Source organism: Patella vulgata, chromosome 4 (assembly GCF_932274485.2).
Source record: "Patella vulgata chromosome 4, xgPatVulg1.2, whole genome shotgun sequence".
Taxonomy (NCBI): Eukaryota; Metazoa; Mollusca; class Gastropoda; family Patellidae; genus Patella; species Patella vulgata.
The window spans coordinates 19,795,152-19,808,819 of record NC_065882.2 but is presented as its reverse complement, the minus strand read 5'-3'; the positions used below and the strand labels follow the sequence as shown (position 1 = coordinate 19,808,819).

Sequence of the window (13,668 nt, the reverse complement as noted above, 5' to 3'; positions counted from 1 at the left end):
TAATTTGGAGTGAATTTGTCAACCATCCATATCGTTCAACTTGTCAAAGGTTAATGACATAGGTACAATACTTTTTTAATTATTCCCCTTTAAAGATACATTATGGGAGATTAGTTAAAGAGCTGGCAGTTCTCACAATAATAGTTAAAAACTAGATAATGTAAAGGGAATTTGCTGAAAATATCAGTCAAATTGATCCACTCTGGACCAAGATTTTAGCGATTGAATTTTCGGCCTAGCCTCAATCATCATTACTAAAGTCAGTACGATAAAAAAAATAGTCTCAATTATCCATTTCATGATTAAATCATGAATGGAAGTCGAAGAGCAAATCGGAACCTAATCCAATAAACATCGCAGGCTAGCAATGTTATCAAGAGTTGATTATGGTCTGGATAAGTTAATTAATGTCTAATTAATAATTTAGATAACATTTCAGGCCTAAAGAAAGACCTGCAATAGGCAGATTTAGCTCTTGCATAATGCATGTTTAAATAATGTACTTGTTTTTTCCTGGGCCACCTGATATACTATGCACTCATAACATACATAAGCGACATTTTACTATTGGAACTAAAAATCAATAACATAATTATTGTGATTATTCACCTTGTTAACAACTCTAAGAGTAAATAAATCTCCTGTATGTGCTTTATAATCTAATTCTTTATGTTCTTCATCCTCTTGATCCATAAATATACCACATGAAGCATTGTACTCTATTGTCTTTCCATTCTGACTACAGTATAAAACATTAACTTACAACAATCTCCTCTCATTCCCACAAAATAAAACATTAACCTACAACAATCTCCTCTCATTCCCATACTATATAACATTAACTTACAACAATCTCCTCTCATTCCCATACTATAAAACATTAACTTACAACAATCTCCTCTCATTCCCATAATATAAAACATTATCTTATAACAATCTCCCATTTCACAACATGAAACATTATCTTATAACAATCTCCCATCTCACAACATAAAACATATAACAATTTCCTTCCATTCTCACAACATAAAACAATATCTTATAACAATCTCTCATTCTCACAACATAAAACATGATCTTATAAAATTTTCTCATTCTCACAATATAAAGCATTATCTTATAGAGAGAGAGAGAGAGAAATGGGGTTTAACGTCCACTCGACACAAACTAGGTCATTTCGGAACTAACACATGGTTTAATTTTATTTCAATAATTCGCTTGCGCGTAGGGGTCTTTAGCAGTGGGAGGAAACCCATTATCTTATAACAATCTCTCATCTCACAATATAAAACATTATAACAATCTCCTCTCATTCTCACAATAATAAACTTCGGTAAAGATCAATTAATCATTGGTTTCTTCTTCACATGAATATATCTCTATACAGAAAGAAAATTTAGTTAATCTTCTATTTTTCTTGCACAGAATGAAAGTGAATGAGGTTTAATGTCTCATCAACACAATATTTCAGTCATTTTATGGTAATGTGCAATAAAAATGAGGAGAATTCTGCCATCAGTCTATTTAGTACATACTACATACCAATGTGTACACAGGTGTACTTCATACTTTTCGTATCATCTAAGAGAGAATCAGACTTGAAAATTCCCAGCAGCATTTAACACACTGTTGTTCGACTATCATAATAATGTATCTTGTAAGTGGAATTAAAATATTAGAAAATCTTAAACATTGACTTACACTTCTAAAGTGAGAATAAACTGTTTTCCTGTGATAATTACTAAAGACAATTCATTAAAATATGTTCCATTCATACACTGCTGTAATCTCAGTTCTTGTGATCTTAACAGAGAAATTAGACATCCGGACATGAGGGCATTGGCATCAATATCTTTCTCTATCATGTTCACAGTTTCTTCATCTGAATCACCTTCTTCTGCCTGTATCAGTTTAGCTTTCTTTCTACCAGTATTCTTGACTGTTGATTGGTTAAAGTCTTTCACATTGTAATGTTTACTGGCAACATATCCTGGTTTCACAGTGCGGTCAATTTTCTGAAAATATTTGATTTAAAAAAATGGAGAATAAAAATTAGGTGATGACTATGAATTCTGTTTATTATCACCCAATAACACATTCTACAGTAGATATATCGCTTGTGTGATAACTTTCATATTCTACTATATTAAAAAGGAAAGAATTTTGGATCAGTAATATTGTTGGAGAGCAGTTCTCAATTACCACCAACAATTACAATACTCCCCATAACCTTAATGGAAACACCAGGTCAATATATAGGACTTTGCAATGGGTGACTTGCTGTCAAAAAATGATGTATCACAACGCCGTAATGAAACCAGTTTCAGTAAACTTAAATCTATACCAAAAAATTATATTTATTTATTTGTGCGTGTAAGAAAGGGTTGGGTGATAAATAAAATCTCCTACTTATCTTTTTTGATATTAAAAAAAAAAATTCAACACTCGTCAATAAAGTAGAAAAAAACCTCGGCAAAGCCTCATTTTTTTATTTAATTTATCGACTTGTGTTCATATTTTTGGATATCAAAAAAAGACTCGTAGGAGATTCTCTATTTGTTGTTGTTCAATCTACAACAGAAAATTCCATTTTCAATTAATAGGAAGGTTATTAGTTTAAGAAAATTATATTAAAGATACATTATGGGAGATTAGATAACGAGTTGGCAGTTCTCACTATAATAGTTAAAAACTAGATAATGTAAAGGCAATTTGCTGAAAATTTCAGTCAAATTGATCCACTATGAACCGAGAAATAAGTGATCGAAAGTTCCGCATAGCCTCGGGCATCATTACTAAAGTCGGTACGACAAAAATCATAGTCTCGATTATCCATTTAATCGTTAAATCGAGAAGGAAAGTTAAGCAGCAAATCGGATCATAATCCAACAATTATCGCAGGCTAGCGTTGAAATCGAGAGTTGATTATGGTCTGGATAGGTTAATTAATGTCTAATTAATAGTTTATATAACATTTCAGGCCTAAAGAAAGACCTGCAATAGGCAGATTTAGCTCTTGCATAATGTATGTTTAAAAAAAAGATGAGTGACATACCGCTAAAAAGGTTATACATTGTTGACACATACCACAGTGATGACAAACCAAATCATCTTTTCTCCAACAGTTAAAACATCTATAATCATACAGTAGTTTATTAATAACTGAACTTAAAAGTGTACATTGAAAACCTGTACATATGGGTCAAAAAAAAATTAATTTAATGTCTTGATTTGTTTTGTGGGATGATTTTATGTCTATAGATACTGATAAAGCCAATGTTGAGATATAGCCAATTTAATGTTCTACTGTCTCACTGTTGGCACGGGCTTACTTTGTGACTTATTCTTTAGAAACAAAATTTTAATTGCATATAGATTACCTTTTCAAAATAGCACATAAGATCAACCCAATACAATACATTTTTCTTTTATCTAAATCAAAGTGGTTTAGTTCCTTAACATCAAACTTCAAAGTTAAATCATTATTCATTTCCTTTTTACAATTCGTAGTTTCAAGCCAGTTGCTTTTTGGGGGAACCTCAACCAAAACTGAAATCTAATTATCTCGGGATAATTATAAATTGCAGTAATTTAGGGGGTAGCGTAGGGGACACTTTGAAGGGGCATACTACACATACAATTCCTTTATAAATCATACTTTTTGGGGTAAAAAAAAAAAGATTCATTCAAAACTCTAATAAATGTCCAACCCCCTTCTACAATGTGAAATGAAATGAAATGGGGTTTAACATCCTACTGTTCTGTTCTTCTGCAATGTGAAGAGCTGACTATTTCACATGATTTAATTCAAATTGATAACCACCCCAACTCCACCCAATTCCAGGTGCTCATGTAAGTATCACAGCCTTATGTTTTGAACAATCACATCAATCTGTATTGAACTGGAGAACAACATGTTTTAGTAATTGCTGAAAATATCTAATAAAACAAGTAACACATATAAAAATCGGCACTCACTTCCAACATTGTTTTTCACCAAATGGATCTGTCGGCACACCACATGGGAACAAGGAATCATCTTTATTCAGTAAATTATTAGCTTCCATCATAAAACTGTAGTTATGATATGGTACAATAGATGCCATATCTGGAGAAAAAGAATAAAAAAATTTAAAAATGTATGTAATAGAATCTTTCGATCAGAAATAATTTATCTTTTTAAACCAAAACCAAAATGAGAGATGGTAGAATTTTTGGTTGATAAAGTGAATAACAACCATACAAATGTACCTTCTCCTGTAAGCTCAGGCTTTCTGACAAATTTAGCGTTCACTTCTTTCTTACAAGCCATTCCTCGATCAAATCCAGCTAAGAAGACAAAGTAGTTAAAATGATAACAAGAAAAGTTTCCCAAAGTCTTCTTTCTGTTACCATCTGGTACACATGTTAAACAAGGTATAGTTATCTGAAATAAAAAATGATTCAAACTGATACGTCACTAGACATTTCATTCTTGACAACCAAGTATATAGTCTCTTGTTTCAAGATCAGTTATGATAGTCACTTTTTCTGACAAAAAAACATGCTAAAAAAAACAAACATTGTTCCTTAAAATTTAAAGAGACTAATAGAATGTCATATCTTTCCAGATCTTTAATACATTTTAATGGTATTCTTTAGGTTGAAACTCTGGCTCAAACCGACATAAACCCAGACTTGGATAACCATGTCTTGCATACAACTTTGATAAAATCATTTGGGTCACAAGAACTCTGTTACATGTCCTGTCAACCCAGTCTCTTGACCTGTAGTAAATTGTTGAAAGTAAACATAATAGAAAACTAACCATGGCAAATGTTCGTAACTGAACGCAAACAGAATCAAGTATTGTTGTTATTGTATTTAATACCGCCCACAGACATTTACCATCATAGTGGGTATTTTCTTTATTACTGTCTACAAGCTGATCCCATAATGCAATTCTTCCCTGTACAGCTATCACTGGTGCATCTGAAATATAATCCATAATGACATACTAACTTTGTTCCAGTGTAAGAGATTCTAAATTCAAAAATGTCACATCAATCAAGATTTCAATTATCTGAGTCTTAATCACAAAGTGTTGTTATACTGTTAAAAAATAGGCAGGGCATTTAGCCGTGTGTTTCGAGCAAAAATTAAAATAGCCATTAAATTCAGTTTGTGAAAAAGTGATAAATATATTACTGTCCCCTTTCAATCACATGTCATCAACTTATAGTTTCTTAATTTATGGCTGATCTTGTTATTGTTACTGACAAATGGTATTTATGTTCTGAGAAATTTTAAAAAGAATTACGTTCAAAGTATCCATGTTTGTTTTCAGTTAGTTCTATGAATACATCAACAGGTCCATGTTGTATGAGAGCACCAGTCTTCCACAGCAGTGTGAATCGAAATATTTCTCCACATTTCCTATAATAAATTACAATATGAATTAAATTCTCTCAATCCTAACAACAATGACAATCAAATAAATGGATTTTGGAAAACAAATCATGCATCAAATAAATAAGAAAATGTCTAAACTCCCAAACAGTCACAACATCTGCAACATGTTTGCTGAGTTGAACATGTAACGATTTTACTCACAGTTATCGGAATTGACAGAACTATATTTATGGGTTTTCAATCGGTCATCTCATTCAACTAAAGCAGTTCTGATCACAAAACACGCCGAACTGCCACAATTTTAAATCTAGAATTTATCTTCCTGATTTAAATGGACAAGAAATGATTTTCTAAACCCTAACTACTGTACATATATAGATGCACATATTCACTGGGTCAGTTTTATTTGTCAAACACACTTATTTATGATTTCTCATTCAAAACAAAATCAAAAAAGTTAATATTAAATATAAAGATACTAAAATAAATTATTTAAAATCATTAATATAAAGATATTAAAATAAATTACCTTAAAAATGTTGGAAATAATGAAGCTGGTAAACCTGGTAGAAATGTGTAGATTTTCTCTCGTTGATAACTTCTAGGTGGTAGGGTTTCTGGATATAATGACAACTAAAAGAAAACAATGAAATCATTCATGGTAATATCATACACATTTTTCAAAAAACACCGAAAACATGAGATTGTTATTCTTGGGGTGATGCTCTTCGAAAAAAACATATGGCTCTGCCAATTCAAGTACAAGCGACATGAAACTTGGCATGCTTGTCCCTTGGACAATTGTGCATAAATTTACAGACTTTTTATATTATGTCACAATTCCAAGATGGTGGCAATGACATCATGCTCAGTTAATGATCCATATAGAACTATCATTCTTGTTTTATTAGATTTACAAAATAAAACAAATTAATTTGAATTTTACATTGAAGACAAATCTTTGAAATGTTCTTTCCAGTGAATTTCTTCATATCACTGAATTTTCAATATTCTCTTTTCTTCAAGAGGTTGTGAAATTTTTGTGCTAGACTATGTAAATTATGTATTGGTTACTGCAATAAATTCATCTGTTACAGTCTGAGAAAGCTATTTAAACATGCATAACTTGTTTGTTATGATCAACATTTGCGACAACAACAAAAGAATCCTAATATTAAACACTTGCAATGAACACAGAGATCAAAATAAAATTATACAACTTACGAGATCAATTGCTGGTTTGCTTGGTATATTACTATATGGTATATAAACTCTAGGTATCGGACCACATACTTTAATATCTAACTCATCAATCTCACATCTTACTGGCACCAATAGATTCATTTCTATTATAAATTCTATTAGATCTGAAATCTAAGAAAGGCAATATATTATATATATGTTATTAAGCACTGATGTCTTCATTTGATTCATTCCAAACATCATAAGAAAGGCGTAATATGCAATCTAATAGAGCTATTGCATTTTCATATGATGCCAGAATATCAAGTGATAAAAACATCACTATTTTTAACATTAAATAAATGGAACATGGCTACACTACTTGTCTCCAGTTTAACCAACTATATAACATGTGAACAGCTCTGGTTAAGAGACATCACAGACCCTTTTGGGAAACAAAACATAATTTTACAAATTTTGAGTTTCCACTCCTTCATATCTTTGTTCAAAAATAACCTTTTTTTAAATTCCCCAATGATGTTATGGTTGCTATGTGCTTTAGAAAAATGGATCATTTGTGAACAGCAACAGCTAATAAGATTATTTGGATTTTTTACAAATTTAGGGGAGAAAAAGGTGGTGTAGCTGCTAATGCTACATCTTTTAACTTCAACTCCTATTGACTTTTGACACAAACATCAAAACATTAAGTATATATATTTGTATGCATAATGTAATATTTTTCTATAATTTGTACATGCATATTATATCTAATAATACAATTAAAAGAAATCTGAATTTAAGATCATAGATAGTCTTTTTGCTAGAGATAAAAAAAATTTCTTTTAAATTCTGAATTATTACCTCATCTGACTGAACGCTACTTGAGAATTTCTCTTTTAAGTCTGTTTCTGTCCACACTGGTATAATAGAATCACTGATAGATGGTACATCTGCTTTACTTGGTGGATTACAGTTTAACACACTCATCACCAAGTTTTTAAATCCATCTATATCCGTAACACAATGATGTTTTAATTCTTCATCTTTAACAAATATTGCACCTCCCTGAAATATCAAAAATTTGGTTTCAAAATATTTTGAATAATTGATTACAATGTACCTGCTGTGCATGTATTAGTTTTTCATACAGACATTAAATGAACTTCAAATGTTTCTGAACAAATAAATCCTTTACCAATTCCCATCTGTATAGTTTACACTCTCATCCATAATCTTATCTGTAGAGTCCATTTAATTTTCCAATCATGGATAAATGTTTCTTGGTTGAAACAAAAGTTTAATTAAAGCAGCATTATCAAACATTATCATATTTCAAATAAATGAGAATCCTTAACCAATTACCATAATCTTATTTGCAGCACCAATTTCATTTTCCAATCACAGATAAATGTTTCTTGGTTGAAAAACAATTGCATGTATCTTAATTAAAGTAGAACTGTCAAACAATATTGTATTTTAAAATATAAAATGTATATGATTTAATTAAATAAACACACACCTGTTTCTCTAAGAATTCTAGCAATTTCCCAACCAATGGAAAACATTCATGAGTTTTAAACAGCTTTAAGGTCTCTTCTTTCATTCCTCGAAAAATAGATAAATGGTCTGAGAATATCTTTCGCGGAATTTCATCAAAAGCTTGAAAGCAGTGTGTTTCTAATTCCTTGGGAATCCATTTAAAATCAGCATGTATACCGTCTACAGCATAATCTAGCCATTCACCCAAACAACTTGAATTCAGATTTTTCTTTTTCTGAAAAAAATAAAGATTTTTTTTTTTTTTTACATGTTCTTCTGATCACAAGTAACTTGAGGTACATGTCATGTCTGCTGCTTGACTACAAACAAATTCAGTATAATGTCTGCTACCTGACTACAAATATCTGAGTTGAATGTTTACTTTCGGACACCATATATCTTTGACAACAGATATCTTAGTTGAATGTCTTTGACAACAGATATCTTAGTTGAATGTCTTTGACAACAGATATCTGAGTTGAAGGCCTACTTTCTGACAACAGATATCTGAGTTGAATGAATGTCAGCTTCCTGACTGACTACAAATATCTGAGTTGAATGTCAACTTCCTGACTGACTATAAATATCTGAGTTGAAGGCCTACTTTCTGACAACAGATATCTAAGTTGAATGAATGTCAGCTTAAGGATTGACTACAAATATCTGAGTTGAATGTCAGATTCCTGACTGACAAGAAATATCTGAGTTGAATGTCAGCTTCCCGACTGACTACAAATATTTGAGTTAAACATTAGATTCCTGACCGACTAGAAATATCTGAGTTGAATGTCGGATTCCTGTTGACAAATTCAGTTGAATGACAACTTCCTGACTACCAATAACTTTAGTTGTTGAATGACAACATATTAATTGGGTTGAATGTCTACTTCTGGATTAAAACCAACTCGACTTGCATGTCTAGTTCCTGACTACTTGAAGTATAATGTCTTATTGCAGACTAAAACTACAAGTGAGAACTGTACAAGTTATGTCAGTTTCTCCTAATGAGATATTAGCTCACCAATAAAACAAAATCAGGGTGTGCAATAACAGAATTGCTAATCACTCCAATCACTGAAGTAGATGTTATATGTGTAATGGTCACGTCTTAAATCTACCAATATCTCAAATATTCTTACTTGGCTATGACTTTGTAGTCTAATTCGACTAAAGCTTCCAATTTCTTCTGCAATTTGAACACCGGATGCATATAAAATCTGTGCTGTGTAATTCACTTGTTCCAGTCTCCAATCACGCCTTAAAAAATATTTAATTCAACGCATTACAAAGAATTGAAAACATAGCTCAGATTTGATCCCAGAATATTCATCATTAAATAAAAATATGAAAGTTGGGTGAGGGGTGTTTAATAGATGTTATAAAGTTAATTTTCCGTTCATGCAAGATCATGTAATGCCCAGAACCGTGACAGTGAACTAGACTCTTTAATAGAATGTCCTGGGTTCGAATCCAAACCTATGACAAGAACAATTTCTGGGATTTTTCAATGTCGACTTCCACCTCTGTGGGAATATCATATCTTAGCCATGGAAATGTTTGTGACCATTTAGTTGAGATTTTACGACAAACTTTGGTTTTCGGAGCGGAACTCTCTTCGTCGTGGGCTGATGTTGAAGAAGGGAGGTCGGATTCATTGACAACAGTATCATCATTTCGCTTTTTATTTTGTTATTCTGAGAGGTTTGGAATTTCAACATTTTGAAATAGTGTAAAGAATGCTAACATTTCTGATATCATTCACATGATTAACTCCTGTTATCAAGTGAAGATATCAAAGTAAAGTTTTTACAGTAAATATGGCTGCATGAGCGATGAAACTTGGTTTTAAGAATGATCACACAGTACTAAATGTAAAACAAAACACAGCTAATTAAATTGATTAAATGTTAAGTTGTTTGATGTTGATCCTCCGTTGATTGTGATCAGAGCAACATACAAAAGGATAATTAATTGGCAGTGGTTTCCATTCATGGACTACTGAACTGAACACTGTTAATTTTATTATACCCAACATTTACATCACGACACGAACAGAGTTTCGTCTTGTTCGGCGTGCAAAATGACCTACAGGTCTGATCCAGTTTTGGTCATTTTCAAAATCCCCGAGTCCCGACCAACAATACAACCGACATGGAACCCATGGTGTGTTGCATATTCGTGTGAATGAAACGACAATCTGAGATCTCCAAAAGAAAACAATAGCGTATCTGTTAAAGAAACATTGATGTTGGGAATTCAAAGGAAACACAGCATGGTTCAGACAAAATTTTCCAGTCTAGAACTGCACATACGACAATAGTTTAAATTACTTTTACCTGCATGTTAATCTGAAAATGACAGAATGATACCAGTTTTCCTAAGAGGAGTTCACATATTATCATGAAAAAAATCATATTTTTGTTTGACTTTTCCATTCAAGTAATGCAGTTTTTTTCTAAAGGAGGGTGTGCTCAAAATGTGTATTACATGTAATCAGAACCATTTTAATGGGTATACAGCAACATCTACTATTAGACAGCTTTAAATACTTACAATGTAATAGTTCCAATTTCTTTCATGACTCCCCCTCTCCATACTAGGAGTTTATCCATGATTTCTTTCTTCAACTGACTGGTAGTGAATGCATCAGAGACAGGTGAATCTTCGATACCCACCAGAATAAACATAACATATGGACACTGAAGAATATCAAGTTGGTTAAAATGAAATGAAATGGGGTTTAACGTCCTACTGTTCTGCTCCGAACGTGGCTAATGAAGATGGGCATACGCCATACAGTGTGCTATGAGGGAAATTTTGCCCGGATAGCGTCACTACGGCTTACTCTTTTATCGAATTCCAACTGTCAAGGGATCTTTTACATGCACATCAATGTGAACACGGGACCTCGTTTTTTCATCCCAACCAAACGACTGGACATCTGTCCTTGTCAGGTTCTCCATCCTGAACATTTGATTTTGGTCACAAATAAAATCATCGATTTCAATGGAATAAAATCAGTAAACAACCCAAAGAAATCTTTGCAATATTAATCACAATAACACTTCAGATCAATGCTTAATTTTTTACCAAAATCAAAGAGCTTAAACCAAGTATGATGATATCAATATATTATCCAATTTTGAATACAAAGCAAAGCAATAAGAAATTGAAAGGATGTTTTGCAATATGCAATAAATCCATTTGAACCTTTAGTTTTTCAATAAATGAGACATTAAACTACATTCTGTTTTTCAATACATTCTTTATGTTCTTTACACCTATATAACATATTTCTAATAGTATTTAGTAGTAAAAGAACAAATGAAATATTGTTTTATATTCATCCATATATAATTAAACATTTCCATGTACAGTATCTGATCTTACCTTACATAAAACACCTGCTAAAGATAATGCAAGTCGTTTACTATAAGCAGGCAACTCTTTAGTACTGGCAACAGAATACGGTAATACAACTATACTTCCTTCACTTACAAGACTGTCCACTACAGGCTGAAATACAAATAAAAAATTATATCAAAAACAAAATACAACACATACATTCTTAATCATGTGAGCATCCAAAATCAAACTAGTAGTGTTATCAGATGGTCTGAAAAGAGTAATGATAACTTGTCTTATGTCACTCATTACTACTTTTAGCTAAATGATCAACCCTTTGGCCTTTGATTTCAGAAGTCTTAGGTACTTGGTAGATGAAAACCTTGTTGCAAGTAAATGAAAGTGGCTCATTGAGTAAGGCACTGGCTCACTAACGCGGATATCCGGGATTCCATCTTGGCATTGGTGGAGAAAGTTCAGAGGTGCAGGACAGGGGGCTTGGCCAGGAACAGTGTCTAGTAGTTCAGATGATACAAAAAACTGGCCAGGAACAGTGTCTAGTAGTTCAGATGATACAAAAAACTGAGGTTCCATTTACACATTAGAGTGCACATAAAAGAATTCTTAACATTCGGAATTCAAAATAGAAGTAGGCCATAGAGCTGCTGTCTGGGCAAAAAATTCCTCCATAGTACACTACACCCTTGTATGCTAGTCTTCATTAGCACAGTTAGCGCAGAAAGTAGGATGTTAAACCCTATTTCATTTCATTTCTTAACTACATTAACTAACCAATTAATAGAAGTGGTATTAGGTGTTCTATAAACTTACATTATCAATAGATACTTCAAATACATTATACATTCTTCCTTTTTCAGATGTTATTAATTTTTTCCAGTGGTTAAAACCACAGGATAATGAGCTTTCAGATTTTCCTCCAAGAAGACTTCCAACACTATAGTTAATACTAGTATCTGTTATAATAACTGTCTTATGTGTCCGTAACAGCTGGTATGATGACTTGGAATCAACTGAAAAAAATAAAATGTTACATTCTTTTTGAAACTATGTTTCGTGAAAGTTACACATACAATTAAAGATGCATTATGTGAGACTTAGATAAAGAACTGGCAGTTCTTGCTATAACAGTTTAAAAACAGATGATGAAATATGAATATAGTGAAAATTATTTTATTCTGAGTGAAGTTATGATTGTTTGAAGAGGTTGCATAGACTGTTTATTATTGCAGCAATGGTGTTCAATAATCAAGACTTATTATTAATCACTAAATTATTTAATCTCACGGCTCTTCTAATCAATGTAAATCATGGCAATCCATTGGTCTAGAGAGTTGATTATAGGCTTGTCATGTAAATAAATGTTTATATAATAGTTCATATAACATTTGAAGCCACAATAAAGACTTACAATAGGCAGATCTAGCTCTTACATAATGCATCTTTAACATTTAGATATTTTTCTTAAAATTTATTTAGATCATAAGGTCTGTCATTGAGTCAAGTGGCCTGGTTTCTATTCCCCATGTGTATGTGACAAGGAGTAGGGTCTCCAGGTCCTTGGGTTTCCTCCCCCTGCTAAAGACCCCAATTATTGAAATAAAATTGGGATATATGTTAGTCCCGAAATGACATAGTTTGTGTTGAGTGGATGTTAACAACCATTTCTCTTTCTCTAAAGATTTACGTCCTGAAGTAGTTAAAGCCTAAATCATTCATAAAACAACACACCATGAATCAGACTACACATATGATTATTAATTTTCAGAAAGGTCTAGCAAAATGAACACATCGGAAGTGTAAGTGAGAATGTGGCTACATTATACCTTTCCAGTTTATCATTTGGATTTCTTATAATAGGATAGCACATTGATTAAAAGGTAATACAGAAGTCAATAATGTGTAAAATTGCAAAGAAACAACAATATTAGTAATGTGATATTCAAACAAACATTGCGCTTCTTGGAGGACTACGCATAAACTTAAAGCAGGAAATTATTGTTGTAAACAATAAACAATGCATTAAAAACTTTCATCAGCCACATTTAATAATAAGTGCTAGAGAGCCAATATTTTGTTTTCCCTTATTTAAATTGAACAAAATTAAGGACTTTAAATTGTTTGGAAAATTGAATGAGAAATGATGAAAAACTAATAATGTATGATAAAAGCAACAATTTCTGTGGATAA

The 13,668-nt window shown here is 32.0% G+C and overlaps 1 protein-coding gene across 1 annotated transcript; it reads right to left on the bottom strand.

Moving 5' to 3' along the window:
- Window positions 1–573: 573 nt before the first annotated feature.
- Window positions 574–11,617, bottom strand: LOC130012378 (uncharacterized). The gene is made up of 14 exons (XM_056100203.1): window positions 11,506–11,617; window positions 10,669–10,814; window positions 9,255–9,372; window positions 8,096–8,350; window positions 7,438–7,641; window positions 6,616–6,765; window positions 5,921–6,024; window positions 5,300–5,415; window positions 4,808–4,971; window positions 4,252–4,426; window positions 3,979–4,108; window positions 3,056–3,134; window positions 1,702–2,015; window positions 574–739 (listed from the first exon to the last, which is right to left on the bottom strand). The coding sequence occupies exons 2-14, from the start codon at window positions 10,800–10,802 to the stop codon at window positions 574–576; spliced, it is 2,109 nt and encodes a 702-aa protein (XP_055956178.1). The 5' UTR covers window positions 10,803–10,814; window positions 11,506–11,617.
- Window positions 11,618–13,668: the final 2,051 nt, after the last annotated feature.

Bases quoted from the DNA above. Each gene is read 5' to 3' on its own strand.
- LOC130012378 (XM_056100203.1), bottom strand. From the start codon at position 10,802: ATGTTTATTCTGGTGGGTATCGAAGATTCACCTGTCTCTGATGCATTC. The intron at 5,416-5,920 runs GTAATTTATTTT...AATTTATTATAG, and splicing joins TTATTTCCAACATTTTTAAG to GAAATGTGGAGAAATATTTC. The intron at 3,135-3,978 runs GTGAGTGCCGAT...GTATGATTATAG, and splicing joins GGTGAAAAACAATGTTGGAA to ATGTTTTAACTGTTGGAGAA.